This window comes from Plasmopara halstedii (assembly GCF_900000015.1).
Source record: "Plasmopara halstedii genome assembly, contig: Scaffold_34, whole genome shotgun sequence".
Lineage (NCBI taxonomy): Eukaryota > Oomycota > Peronosporomycetes > Peronosporales > Peronosporaceae > Plasmopara > Plasmopara halstedii.
Genome location: NW_020186955.1, coordinates 40,661 through 55,042, shown reverse-complemented (window position 1 = coordinate 55,042; position 14,382 = coordinate 40,661). Strand labels below are relative to the sequence as shown.

The 14,382-nt window shown below is 43.9% G+C and overlaps 4 protein-coding genes across 4 annotated transcripts; 1 reads left to right on the top strand and 3 right to left on the bottom strand.

Moving 5' to 3' along the window:
• Window positions 1-3,620: 3,620 nt before the first annotated feature.
• On the bottom strand, window positions 3,621-4,120 carry PHALS_09042 (uncharacterized protein; the record flags this gene model as incomplete). Its single annotated transcript, XM_024721870.1, has 4 exons — window positions 3,621-3,707; window positions 3,807-3,888; window positions 3,967-4,012; window positions 4,099-4,120. 4 exons carry the CDS (start codon window positions 4,118-4,120, stop codon window positions 3,621-3,623), a joined length of 237 nt encoding a protein of 78 aa, XP_024571599.1.
• A 418-nt stretch (window positions 4,121-4,538) lies between these two features.
• PHALS_09041 (uncharacterized protein) lies at window positions 4,539-5,246 on the bottom strand (the record flags this gene model as incomplete). Its single annotated transcript, XM_024721859.1, has 1 exon — window positions 4,539-5,246. One exon carries the CDS (start codon window positions 5,244-5,246, stop codon window positions 4,539-4,541), a length of 708 nt encoding a protein of 235 aa, XP_024571598.1.
• A 1,828-nt stretch (window positions 5,247-7,074) lies between these two features.
• On the top strand, window positions 7,075-8,388 carry PHALS_09040 (uncharacterized protein; the record flags this gene model as incomplete). Its single annotated transcript, XM_024721848.1, has 2 exons — window positions 7,075-7,298; window positions 8,055-8,388. The coding sequence occupies 2 exons, from the start codon at window positions 7,075-7,077 to the stop codon at window positions 8,386-8,388; spliced, it is 558 nt and encodes a 185-aa protein (XP_024571597.1).
• Window positions 8,389-13,679: 5,291 nt separating this feature from the next.
• PHALS_09039 (uncharacterized protein) lies at window positions 13,680-13,936 on the bottom strand (the record flags this gene model as incomplete). Its single annotated transcript, XM_024721837.1, has 2 exons — window positions 13,680-13,834; window positions 13,930-13,936. The coding sequence occupies 2 exons, from the start codon at window positions 13,934-13,936 to the stop codon at window positions 13,680-13,682; spliced, it is 162 nt and encodes a 53-aa protein (XP_024571596.1).
• Window positions 13,937-14,382: the final 446 nt, after the last annotated feature.

Below are 14,382 nucleotides of genomic sequence, written 5' to 3'. Positions count from 1 at the left end.
TCGTGGAATATTACACGGTGGAATATACGTGGATGATTTATTGGTCACTGGGACCAATGGCGACTTAGTGAACGATCTGTTCGCTTCACTGAAAAGCTTACAAATCAAGGATTTGAAAGAAATTAACAAGTTCTTGGGAATGAGAATCATCAAACACGAAGAAAATTATTTTCTTGATCAAGAAAACCTTATTGATGACCTTGTAAACCAATATGGAATGAATGACGCAAAAAATGACAAGAATTTTGATTGGTTCTGGACATTTATATGGCGAATCCAGCCCTAAATTCAACGATTCAAGGAATTTCAGGTCACTAGCGGGGAGTTTGTTGTGGATTTCGCGTTGCACGCGTCCAGACTTCTCGTTTGACGTTCATAAGATAACGAGAAGAACCCATGATCCAAGGGAACAAGACTTACAGTTTGGTAAAAGAATTCTACGATATTTAAAGGGAACAAAATGTTTGAAGTTGAAGATGAGAAATCGAGAGCGAACTGAGGACTTACCTGATGTTTTTTCAGCGGCTACAGCGATGCAGACTTTGCTGCGGACACTGAGGACCGCAAATCCATGATTGGAGGAGTGATATTTGCAGGAGGGTGTAATGTCGGATGGATATGTCGAAAACATGCATCAGTGTCGTAATAAACGACAGAGTCTGAATTCATAGCGGCATCGGTCGTAGTAACCGAATTGCATGGACTTTACAATATCTTGGATGAAGTTGGCATTCAAGGGATCCATAACAGGTTACTCTTTGTCGATAACCAAGCAGCTATAGTGCAATGGAAAGGAGAAAACTCGACAACTAAACTCAAGCATGTCGAAATACGCTATAAATATGTACAAGAACGTATCAGAAAACGAATGTTGGAGGTGAAATACGTACAGAATGAAGAAATGAAAGCCGATTTGATGACAAAGACTTTGTCGGCGACTAAACTTGGAGATCTCCGCGTGCTTTGTGGTCTCGTGCACGATGTACAGCACACCGAGGGAGGAGTGTTAGAGACAAGTTAAGTCTCCACCTAAGTAAACCAGGAGAAGTTATGAACCTCCCAACCATTTGCATAACTACAGGGCTACAAGCAGAATACATTCACTTGGAAACTCACCTTCATACCACCAGGTCCTTCCTTCCTATCTGTCATTTACAGCACTTTGCGCAGAAGTAGCGTATCGAGCCACCGATTTAGTTCAACAGCCCAGAGCTTGGGCTCATGGGGAACTTTCAGGAGTGGAGCCGAGAGCCTCTTGCCGTAACTAAGCGTCAATTTGATCTATCATACCAAGAGTAAATACAAATTAGGACTCATGCTACACAGTCAATTACCGAATATTACCAGCTTACTATCTCTTGCAATAAAAATGTCTTTATTTGGATTCTGACGTACGACTATCAGTGCACTTATGTCGTGAAACCCTCCAATTTTCAACATTATAGTTACTATCACTATCGAAAGTTCGGACTCAGAATATTCACAAATTCAAGAGCGTGCAATTTGAGCATTTTTGCAATCGTATCTTTTGTATTATATGCAATCGAAATGAATGTGTTAGGAGTAGTAATAGTGCCTACCCCGTAAATCTGCTTTGGCTCTTTTCCCAACATTTGGCACAGTACTCATGAGTGAACTCAATTATATTAAAGCCTAAATTAATTTTTAGTGCTAAAGTAAATGTTATAACTTAACGGCTAGGTATTGTAAAACTATTAGGAACCATACTAATTTTTCGGAAACGTTGTGCCTTGTGGTTCAAAAGCGCTCACAGGGCTTCGTTTCGCGTTGTTCTTGTTCAAACACTCGTTTTCGCACCGTGTAAGCTAAAGGCACTATAAATAGGCTTGTAAGGTTATTGCTAATGCGCAGTGAGCAGCATCATATAAGTTTGATCAAAACTACGACGTGATTGAGTCTACAGTTGCAGACGGGGCATTTTAGCTTATTGATTGCGAAATGGATATCATTGTGAGTTCAGCGGTGGATGTCGTAACACTTTCTCACGAAAAAAACGGGCGCGCAGAGCGTCGCTCGTGAAGAGTAAAGGCGGAGCATAGAAAATCTCCTCCTGAGGACAGCGATGACGGGTCAGCAAAAGCGGATTGAGATGCCTGATAAAGACAAAAGAAAATATGAGAGCACATGTGGCCCACATCTTGCTGGGGGTGTATTTTGAGATACTTTGTAATATTTTGTACGTACACCTTACGCTTTGGTATAATTGAACAATAACAATGTTGTAGAATTATATTCAAAGCTATTGCAATTTTGACCGAAGGTTCAAAGATATAGAAATTTTTTAAGAGAATGTGTTTTCGAATTTAGTACAGGCACATAGGGAGTATTACTTTCAGCAAAATTAATCTTGAATATTTCACTCGCGAAATATTATAGCAAACGTAGTACTTTGTTTCTTTAGGGACTTTTTGCTCCAGGGCGTACGAGTCCAACCTTGGTGAGCTGAAAGGTGGACTCCTTGAGTCAAAATTTTTGCACCGCAGGCCCCGTTGCACATTTATTGAATAATTTGCTTTCCTCTGAGAATATATTAATCCCAATCAGAATTTTGCAAAAAGTTGACTGTTCCGTTGCGCATATCTATTTTGCATACTCAGATTATTAGACACCGGAAAATGGTAAAAATAGCAAAAAATAATGTAATTATAAGACTACAAACATTACGGTTGTAAGGACGCAGAAGACGTGATCGACGATGATTGAATATCAGACTACACATGATGTTTGAGTTCTTACCGTTAAAATAAGTTTTGCTGTCGTAAAGCTTTAACCAGTAGGGTCAATAAGGACAAAGGCAAAACTAATTTTGCGGATAGATCTGTGACGCATTTAGTCAAAAATTTCTCCCGGCATGCGGCACAGCAACCCCTACCACGTGTACGTACAACCCTCACAGAGGCTACTGTGTATATAAAGGATGCAGAGATCCGAAATAGATCTCTCAGCACCAAAGGATTTATAAAAAATGAGTTTATAATGCCAATAAATAAGCAGTGAATGTAGCAAACCCCGTTTGCATTCACTTTGTAACAATTAATTGTCCAATCACGCCGTTTGTTGCCTTTAAAAGTTGCTTTTGTGGACGAATGGCTGAAAACGGAGCCCAAACTTAAATCTTCGATCTTTCTATAAAGAAGAGCCAGTGTGGCTATCACATTTGCACAACTTTGCGCGCTGATCCTCAGCTGGGTGGTAGCAGCCATCATTATACCTCTCACTGTACATATAGCAGAATCTTTGTGTCGCGTACACTTTTTCAAAAGTATGTGCATCACTGGCTTTAACATAATCATTAGCGGCAGCACTTAAACCTATTGCATTGACACTTGAGAAATCCGGCAGCAGAACTAAGCTTTTCCTACATCAATGCTAATAGCGCTTCCTTCCGGTCATCCCATGGCCATCTGCACTGTGATATTCATCTCAGCCTTATCGATGAGATCTAGATGGCTGCAGACTATCGTGTCGCATATGTTGGAATTCTCACCCACGCCATTGCTTTGCTCCGCGTTGACCTCCTTTTTGTCACGAAATTCTCGTATCGATATTAAATATAATCTGTATGCGTATTTCGAGCGGCGCGCACTCTTTCACTATCTTTATTGACCTCTCTGTATATATGCAATTCGAGACGAGATATCAGTTGTTACTGAACTATATCTGCCCCTGCATCGCCCTGAATCTTGCTGGACATAACATAACAACGTCAGAGATGTCGCCGCTACATGAAGCGTGAATAGTGTTCACAGATTGAAAGCATGCCATTTCGAGCATAGCAGCAATACCTGTTTTTGTGTTATCACCAAAGTTATTGTTTTGTTAGATAATACGAAGCTTGAGCGACACTTCATCGGTATTTCAGCTCGGCTTAATACGTCAATTATAATCAGTGCTCACAGATGCTGAATAATACGTCAATTATGATCAGTGCTCACAGATCGATACCTTTGTACATTGTATTGGAGTCCGAGTTGAAAGGATGTTACAAGCTCTACATTATACAAAAGCACAGCTGAAACCTCACTGACATAGGAATGAATAATTAGTTCCGCACTGATCGCTGTCTCGATAGCTTACCTTTAGATCGATCGCAAGACATTTGCAAGGACACAAAAAGAACATGCATGCACGACAGTGTTCATTGTGATCGCCAAGTCTCACTCATTGATGAGGAGGAGCTTACTAAATGCGAGGACCTGACTACTTGTTCTTATCGTTTAAATATTAGTTTGGCTCAGATGATTTTTATTGGCCTTCAGCTTCATATCGGTCATCTGGTTTAGCAGTATCGGGTGGTCAAAACCACGTAGAGATTCTGCCTGTGGTACGCCTGCATTCTTCGAGATGCTGACGAGTACTTAGGTCGAGAATGCAGCTGTTGCAAAAATAAAATATCCTGAAGTGCTTCCTAGAATCAACGAGAGAATATAATGAGAGTCAAGATGCACAATTGGGACTATATTATCCATTATCATTGCCTATGGTAGCGCACGCGCCACTGAGCCCTTATGCGATGCTTAAGTTCTTGCTTTTTTTTTTGTATGATCGATAAATTTGAGATTATGTATCTGTTTGAAGAGATCACCCGCGAGCTCCTGTTCCGAATCGTGTTTGGAATTTATCCACGGCAATACGACTTTAGTCATATCGTAATGTCTATTCTGCAGATCGTACAAGTTAAGAAGCGCGGCATCAAAACGTTGGCGAGTTGCAAGAGTGTCTGCCCGGTTTTCATCACCACGGAGATGTGGAAGCAATTGGGGTAATTGAAGACGTTCCAGTAACACCTCGATCATCAGCTTATCGCGTATCTGTTCGTCTCCTTCGTAATTACTGGCGGCAAAATGGTCCCAATCCAGAAATTCTTGACTTCCGAAAAAGTTCGCTGTCTTCTCTGCGTCCTTTGGTAACCCGTTTTCTAAAGTAGGCTTAAACTTTAACCTCATCACCCACAGATTTTGCGGAAAGAGGTTTCCAAGCCATGATGTAGCAATCGATCTTACTATATCTTGAATCGCAGCTGGACTTGGCCCAACCCTCTCTTCGGTAAAATGACGGAGTTTTTTACTTGATGGTTGCGAGCTGTGCGTATTACCGTATCGAATAACAGAGGATGCTACTGCGGCTGTATTTATCACGGTAAGTCCAGAACACAATAGCACCACCACGCTATACAAACGAAATAAATTGCAGACACTCGTCGTATAATTCGCCTTGGCCACCATTGATCGCGATGATGAATTCAACAATGATCCTAAGAAAAAAGCTATAAGCTTTACTCCGACTCTCATCGACATAGGGTTTGTGGCAGTATACGGACGGAACATGAGCGATCCATTTTTCCTGTAAAAGGTATACAAAAAAATTCTTTAGGCTGATATTTAATGATTTAAGAAAGCCAAATGATTGCACTATAGATCTGATTACGGAACATGAACAGTACAAAATTACAGAAAACTATAATCTGATGAAAAGTGATCCTAAATCTGTTTCTGGAACAATAGGACAATGGCAAAGATAGGAGCTGGCGTGAGACTTTCCATAAAATCTTGCAAGCTGTATTTTCTACACACTCCACACTTCTCTGGTTAAGCATTGGTGTTTTTGAGCAAATCACGAACTGAGTACCCAAATAACAGATGATTTTTCTCGGGTGATAAGTACGAAGGGTCTCAGATGTGGCAGCACGCCAGCTTTCTCCGAGCGTGTCAGCGTGAATTGTATACTAAGATGAACCAGATCTTGAGGTTGTTAGCCATCACACTGAGGCACCCGACTCAGGATTACGTCGCTGCTTTGGAGGAGAGTTTAGCTCAGCTACAGAAATGGTGGAGACGCAGCTCTGTCTGCAACAGAGCTCTTAATACGCAGCTAGCTTATTGACATAAGATCAGAATATGGCTTCAGTAAATTTAAGCAGAACACGGGATTGTTCGAACTATCATTGTCATGCTAGGAATAAAAATCATTTTCTTGTCGGCATTACCGGAACGTATGATACAAGTCGGGATGTCCAGTAGCGACACGCCGATGCCAGAAGTATACATCTATACACGAATATGTTGCGGGGCAGAAGATTTCGCTGAATGAAGCAAATATACTTACACAGGCAGTGTCTGCGCTATATAAGACTAAGTTAAGATCACGGCATTGCGAACTTGGCGCATGACAATCAACCTCATTACTGAACACCACTGATTTTTCTACGAAGCGTAGCTTAATTGATGTTAGCATGTTGAGTATGATCAATCGACCTCCTCGAACATAACCGAGGTGTCTTTATGGTGCGGTTAAGGGAATCATAAATTAATTAAGTCATTGACGCTTGATGGGTAAACCCTGAAAAGCATGTACTGCGTTAATCAACTCAAACTCAATGAGTCAATTCAACACCGCGGTCACTCCGCGCAAGTACATATTCTAATCTCGCAATTACATACACTCCGTCAAACTCCACATCTGACTACCCATGTTCTGCACAACTATAGACGAATATACTGTCGAAATCGGTTTTCGCATAGCAATCTTGTGGCCTGGTCAGCTGGGGTATCAGATGATTGAGCGTCGCCGTTGCGTCAGACAGTTTCGATGCATAATTAGTCACCCGCAGAGCATAGCGCATACTACTCGAAGCTTCAAACGCATGGCGAGGGGTATTACTATTTTAATGTAACGGGACAGCTGGTTCCACGCACTACTGCGCTGATGTGACGTTACTTTGAGGCTTAGTCTTCTCGCGTAGCTGTCGTACGCGTCTCTTTAAACACAACTTTGAGTGGATCTCTTAATCAAATAAAGATTAAATACATTATAAGTGGTTTTATACTAATCCTAATCTTAACCTACATTCGGAAAAATGTACCTAATTGTTCCCTACTAATGAGTGTGTTGGACGTTAAGTTGACCAGTAACTAAGTGTGTACCACAAAACTGTGTAACGGACCTACCACCCCATCACACAACCCTTCACCAAAAATGGGACATACACATGTGTCAAAATAGGTTGTTTTGGAGAAAATACTCGTACCACTTGAGGCTAAAAGCGGAGCGAGAATGTCGGAAATGATATTATGTGAGACGCCGGCCCGAGAGGCATCTGTTCGGAATAAACGCAGAACAGCTCCTCTCGAGCCTGGCGACAGCGACAGCGACACGCCTGTCGCAGAGATGCGAACACGCCAGACTGTCAAGCTCGAAAAACTTGACAAGGAGCAATGTCAGCGTCAAGCGGAGTCGCCAACACAACAAATGAAACCGGAAACGAAGGCGCCTTCAAAGTCGGACAGCGACGAAGACGACAGCAGCTCTATTTGATTTTCTCCATGGGTTGGAGAGCTGAAACAGCCCGCTACAATTCCAAATATCGAGTCGAGCGACGACCACATATCGGCGGACTCCCATAAAAAGAAATAGTTTTCTCCACCTCGCGTTGCCAAAGCAAAAGACTCCCAAAACTCAGTGACTGCGCCCACACCTCCATTTGTGCGCAAACGGTGACGACGCCAGCAGCCGGTATCATACGCGAATAATACTCTTTGCAATTGCTGCCGAATGACGACGTGTGGCACATTCCACACCTTTCAAAGTCCAGCACTGGTATGGGATTGAACTCAAGTAACCTAAAGGGTCCCCTGTATCAAATCAGGCAACTCCATCCGGAACGTTATTGCGACGCACGCAATCCGTACTATAATGTTTGTGGAGTACCATGGGCGCAAATGGTTAGCGGTGTCGCCCAAAGACATCGACAGAGTATTCTCGGAGTGTGTACACGTCACCGAGTCGATTGCAATTGAAAACCATCGCAAACCGGACAGATTTTTTTGTCGTTATCAGGCGACCGCCAAGGTGCGCGATATGCGTTTGTGATACGCGAAACTCGTATGTGAGGAACAGGTCGAAGCAGATTATGTTGCATGTCGTTGAGACTTGTTGGGGGTATCCACCACCTGCTCTTCACTGCATTCGTCGTCGTCTTCCATGTCTGGAGCCCAAGCGATAGGACGAGTTTTTTCTTTCGTTTCGGCTCCTAGTGAAGCCAGTGGGGGTTCGCAACTGCCCACTTACGGACTGTGTCATGGCAATCAACAAGGAATTACGAATGTGGCTCCCACAAGCTATTCGAATCCGGATGGCCGAGCCATTTCACAAGGAGCTGTAGCTCACCACGGGGTCGGTGTGCCAACGCAATCTTTTTCACATGGAAGTAGGCAACCCCGTCTCGGTTTACCGCCGGCAACGGAATCTTCGGTGGCCAAACTCGACAGCGGTGTCGTTGATGGCGTTTTCATCGATGCCACACCTGCAGATGAGGGACGCAACGATGTGTCTGGACAAAGTTGTAGCATCGTCGAGAATCGATCCTGAAAACTGGTCATCAAGGGAAACGGAATCTTGTGGGCTGCCATATGGAAGTGAACGTTCACACAGCAAAATCTGCTCTGTGGACGTGTGCCACTCGGCTCCAAGCGGAGTATTAATGTCTTCGTGACGAAGTTCAATAACTTTAGAATGCTGTGACACAGAGTGATTCGACTCTATAGTTTAAACGACGCGCTCGTCCTCATTCACGATCTCCGTCACCGGACTACGATCAATTTCGTTCGTACACTCCGTACGGTGACAGAAATTGTTAAGGTATGACTTGAGCAAGCGGACATAAAACATTGGATGGATACGGATCCAGTTTGGTAAGTGCACTTTCCGGCACATTTTAAGGCCTTGAAGGGTCCGATGTCTCGGGAAAGGAGCTTAAAAGATCCCAGACAAGAGACGGCAGCGTACTAACTTATTATCACCTTCTAAATCATCGTCGAGGGAGTATCGATGAGTTCAATAGCGAACTCGCAGGGATAATGTTGATAAGACTGAACCATTTGTGGTTGTCAACAACTTATGGATACAGCACAAGCTGGGTCGTTCGGATACGCTTGAAGTATCATGTCGATTACGCTGGAAGTAGCTTGCAAAACCACGGATAATTCGTAATCGGGATAGAGAGATAAGCCATCCGCCACGACATTCAATTTGGCTTATAAGCCACTATAAAGTTGTATTTTGCAAAGAATGCTAACCAACGAGCCATCCGCTGTGACAAATGAGGCGTTTGAGTCGCGGTACGCAGCGATGCGTGGTCGGTATAATCGACGAATGGCTTGAATCCCAAGAGGTGAGCTCTATACTTTACTTAAGCATACTTCATTGCCAACCATTTATAATCGTGAAGGAGTAATTCCGTTCAGCTGGCTTCAGCTGCTACGACTGATACAAGATGACACGCTCCTGTCCATTAGCATCTTGCTGCAGCAATGCACATCCGATGACAAAGTTGGAGGCGTCGCACACGACACTGTATGGTAAATCGTTATTTGGTAATGCCAAAATAGGCGCTGCCTGCAAGCTATGTTTGATATCGCCGAAGGCAACATCACAATCATTTGTCCATAACTTTTCTACAAATTTCTTCAACAAGTCTGACACCTGGTGTGCCATATCAGCAAAATATTGGTATAACGATGGTGGTAGCTAACCAAACCCAACCATTTCCTCAGATCCTTCTAGTTAGATGGCGTCAGACAATCTGAGGTTGCGTTGATCTTCGCTGAGTCCGCCCGAACACCGTCGACGCCGACAAAACAGCCCAAACCTGATACCCGAATATTCACCCAATGTCGACAAAGTGTTTATGTCGTCATACACGCCAATATCTATCCTAGGTGTTTGGAATGAATTCGATCGGTAGATCGGCCTGTTTCGGGTTTTGAATGGACAAAATATGTAAATATACGTCAGCGTGAACGATCACAATGGACGGAATTAATGCGTGACAAAACGGTTTGATATCGCTGGTGCATCGGAGAGTCTTTCTGGCATCACAAAAAGCTACCGCTTGTTGTGCTTACCGGAAGTGATGGAAGGTTCATTAAAATTTGATAGTGGCCAACTACTGGATTTAGTACGCTGAAGCGTTTTGAGCTAATGGAAAAAGGCGTTCGTGCTGGGACAGTTTTGGCGTTCTAGTTGCTGTATACGTGTACAATGCGCCACTTGCGATTAGGTTAGCGAACGCGAAACATTGCCTCAATGTGGAGAGATTTACTCTTTTTTACCCACCCGCGTTGCTGTTTGGTAGCAGAGAAAGAGTCTATAATCTGGGATTGCTTGGCTAGCATCGGTCATTGACGCGATAGTAGAAATCCTGCACCTAGTTCAATCTCGATCTCGTGTCGTATATCACGATTTGGCGAGAGGACACGTGGGAGTTCCGGACTCAAACACGTTACCGTACAAGAACGAAATAAAAATCGCGCGGATTTTTGAGAATGATTGGCCCGTGTCGGGATTCAAATCGCTGTCGAAGATCTCCGACGACACTGGGATCTAGGACAGAAGACGTCTTACCCTCTTCTGTTGCTGCACTTGCACGACGAATCATAACGATTTTGGTCAGCGCACCATTCTTAAGGTATTTAAGAAACTTGGGGGGGCTAGTTCTCCCAGGCTCGTGAGAGCAGATATTACTGGCAGTGGGGCCTTATAAGCCTGGACGGGTAATCCTTTAACTGCGTTCAATACTAAATGTTGCGCTTCCGCAGTGGTATAAACGACTGGAGCATTAGCTTCCACAGTAAAATCAACTACGGAGCAATGATATCCACGGTAGAAATGCCTGTGGAAGCATTCAGCTTGTAGTAGTTTTATCTACTGGAGCTTTAGCTACTACAATAGCTCGTACTATCGGATCATGACGTGGTCTCCACTAACGTTAGCTACTGGAGACTCAATCTCCACAATTGTGCTCTTTACTGGAGTGTATAGGGCTTTTTCAATAGCGTTAGCCGTTGGAGCTGTTGCTTTCACAGTAGAATCGGCTACTGGAGCATAGTGAATTATCACAATAGATTTTACTATCGCAGCAAGAGCTTCCACAGTGGTTTTGTTACTCGAGCGTAATAATCTTCTATTTTTATGGATTTAATCGTCGAAGCGACACCTTTCACATTAGCATTAACGCATGGAGCAATAACTCGTTTTGACACAATTGGCTTCGCAAACCACACCCGCTTGGTGATTGTACCTTCACAACAATGCGGCAAACGCCATCATAGTGAGCGCTATCTTTGATTGCGGAGTTGTTACGCTGGTGGATAGTCACAGACGGCTCATGACGTTTCGTAGGTGTGATTTCTACCCGGCGAGCTGACTGGTTCTCTAGGCGATTATTGGCTCGTCGTCTTCTATTCACGCATAGTATGAGAGCATACCGATCTCTATGTCGACAACGGAGAATGTCAATTCAAGTCAAACCCCAACGGTTTGACTCGTCAATCGATTCGATAATCTGTTGCATAACAATTGAACTCATCGCAAGACGGACATGAGTTTTACCATTCGTTTTCGCACATACTGCATCGAAATGGAGAGGATTCTCCGTCCAGAGTAAAATGTTGACACCTTAGAGCCAATAAGGACTCTGGAGGATACACTGAAAACCCTTCACCGTTGCCATAACAACGAGAAGCTTCCCTTTCTCTCCACTTTTCTGGGAAATCGAAACCTCCCAGGGGCCAGCGCTTCCCCTGGACAACATAAGCGTAAAATGTAGTCGCTAATATCACCCCAATAGGCCGTCCCCATCTTCTAGACCTGCGCGTTTCCAACGACAGGGGAAGCACAATACAACATCGACGTTGTTGAGGGATGAGACTCCTCCACCGCTCCGGGAAGTGGCCGAACGGTCGCCGCGTCGGCTGGCACCACGCCACCCTCCTCGACTAATACTCTAGTGGCTTTGGACCCATAAATCTTCATCGAGAAACTCTGTCGGAAGTGGCCCACTCGACACAACCATAACAAATTACGTGTAGGTGGGCAATTGCGAACAGGTCCATGGATTCAGGACGACCACTTGACGGTGGCTTCACGTTGGCGGGACCAGTGGGTGATTAACACGCCTGTCGCTGGAGCTGACCCTTCTGAAGGGCGACGAAGTTTGCAGTTTCAAGCTTGGTCTGATATCGACGAAAGACTTCGGTCTTTTTAAAGCCGATCTCGAGTCACTCTATATAGACGGTTATAATCACAAGTTCCAGAATTGTATTGTCGGTTAGCGACGCTCGCAACTTGCAAAGTTCTTGTACGAAGTCGTAGATGGTGCGGTTGCTCTAGCGACAGCTTGAAAACATCCTGCTATGTTTAGATGCCGCATTCGGCGGAAGAAGCATCGATTCTGGGGAGATTTTCAAAACAAAAAATAACCAAGATGGTTGATCTACCTCGTGTAAGTCCTTTCATGGGCAGCATTTTGCGTATGCAAAACCGCTAATGCGACCTTTTGCTGTTCCTCGTGAACCAGGTTGCTGCCATTGCTATATCCACTTGGCGGTACAAAAGTGGGGGTTTTCTCCTTTCTTTCCAAATAAAGGCTTGATCGCGATCTCTAGCGGTTTTGAGTCGACTTCGCTTCGCGGGGATGGTGGGACCTTCACTCGGACAACCGGATCGGGAGAATCGGGAGAGATAGGGCGTCGAGACATGTTCGACAAGGTGGGCTTCATAAACTATGAGAGGTTGGACGTGCCCCTTGACCACATCTTGATCGTGACGTAACAATTGGGTGATGGCTTTTACTCTAAGGGTTCGATAAATCTCGCCGAAGACGGCCCATTCCGCATCGGACAGATGCGGACAATTGGATTAATCCAACGGTAACGGCTGAGCTGAGAGTTAATCTGATATTTGAAATCGGACATCATCAATTCCGGCGGTGTATTGCTACCAGCTGTAACTGGACTGCTCGTTAAACGCACTCTTGCGCTGAGGTAGCATTATCTTGAGGTTTGGTCTACTCACGTAGCTGTCGTTCGCACCCCCTTAACTACAACCGTGTGTGGATATCTTGATCAGATGAAGACTCAATATATTATAGGTGGTTTTATCTTGATCCAAATTTCAACCTAAATCCGGAAAGATGTACATAATCGTAACCTTTTAATAATCAGCGTAGCGCAGACTTAGTTAGTCAGTATCAAAGTGTGTACCGCGCAAACTGTGTAATGAGCCTACCACCCCATTACATTCACCGAAGCACTTATTAAAAAGCCGTCATTTAATCATGTTGTTCTGCATCAAAAATTTTCTAGTCATAAGTGTTTTGTGTCGAAATCGTCGCTACTTTGCATTTGCTATAGGCATGCACTATTAGCACTATTATTTAGATCCCAAGGATGTTTCCTTGATTGAGACTATTGCCGTGTGACTCAAAATTCGTTTCTGAGAATCAAATCAGCATTAGAAAGCAGTACTTAATCCGAAACATCACGTATGGTAGGTATTGTCATCACATCATGATATTACTTAAAAAATATGATTTGTATCCTTAGGTCACTAAAGAATAACTTCCTTCTCAGCCAGTGCGTTGCACTTGACACATGACAGACGTCAGTAGTGGAGGAAGACTTTACGTCCTCCTTGAGTACTAATCTTACTCTTTTGGAGACATGATTATCTGTCAGTTCCTTGGATGCATATCTTATCAATGACTACGCAAGCTAAACAAAAGTTTTTGCCGGAGGTATTTAGAGAGTAATACATCTTCTTGAACTACTTCTGTCACTACGCCAACAAAGGATAACCTTCACACCACTTCCCATGTATCTCTATAGTGACACGATGAGCGGTGCTCCCGTCTCAGCAGCGCAAATGTAGCGTGACAAACGTGGGCTGACCATTTTAATTTCAGCTTCAATCCACTTTCTTGCGACTTCCAGTTTCTTGTCAACTGCATCAACTCCGGTACCAACTTCCAGCGTTTCTTTGAATAGAAACACCAGAAGCCATGATAGACAGACGGCCCTACCTTCTAACAGACTGTAACGCAGAAGACCGACATGCGAACGCTATTTCTACGTTTCATCCTGGTACTACCGCTTTTGCCCTCCAAGCTTGACTTGAGTCAAGAACGCTTCTGCTTCCGGATAGAGGTGGATTTCTGGCTTGTTAATGTTGAATCATGATAGGAGTTTACAGCCTCTAATATTTTCGACTTCCAGTCCATCCGAAGCTCGTGGCGTTAAAGCCATTTCTGAGATCAGATCAATTTATAAAATAAGGCCCAGGACAACATAAACTTCCAGCTTTGCACGGATATTCTCGATATAGGTCCGGGTCAAGACAGATGTTCACGTGTAAGAGGTTATCCGACAAACCAAACACGACACGCACACTCGCGCTAGAAAGGATAAGTAGATCAGAATGCGGATAATCGCAACTGGATGGAAAAGCAATTATGGTTCTGAAACTACATGAATAACATCACTAAAGGCTCAAAAGGTTATTTATGCAAAACCTACATATGCTGAA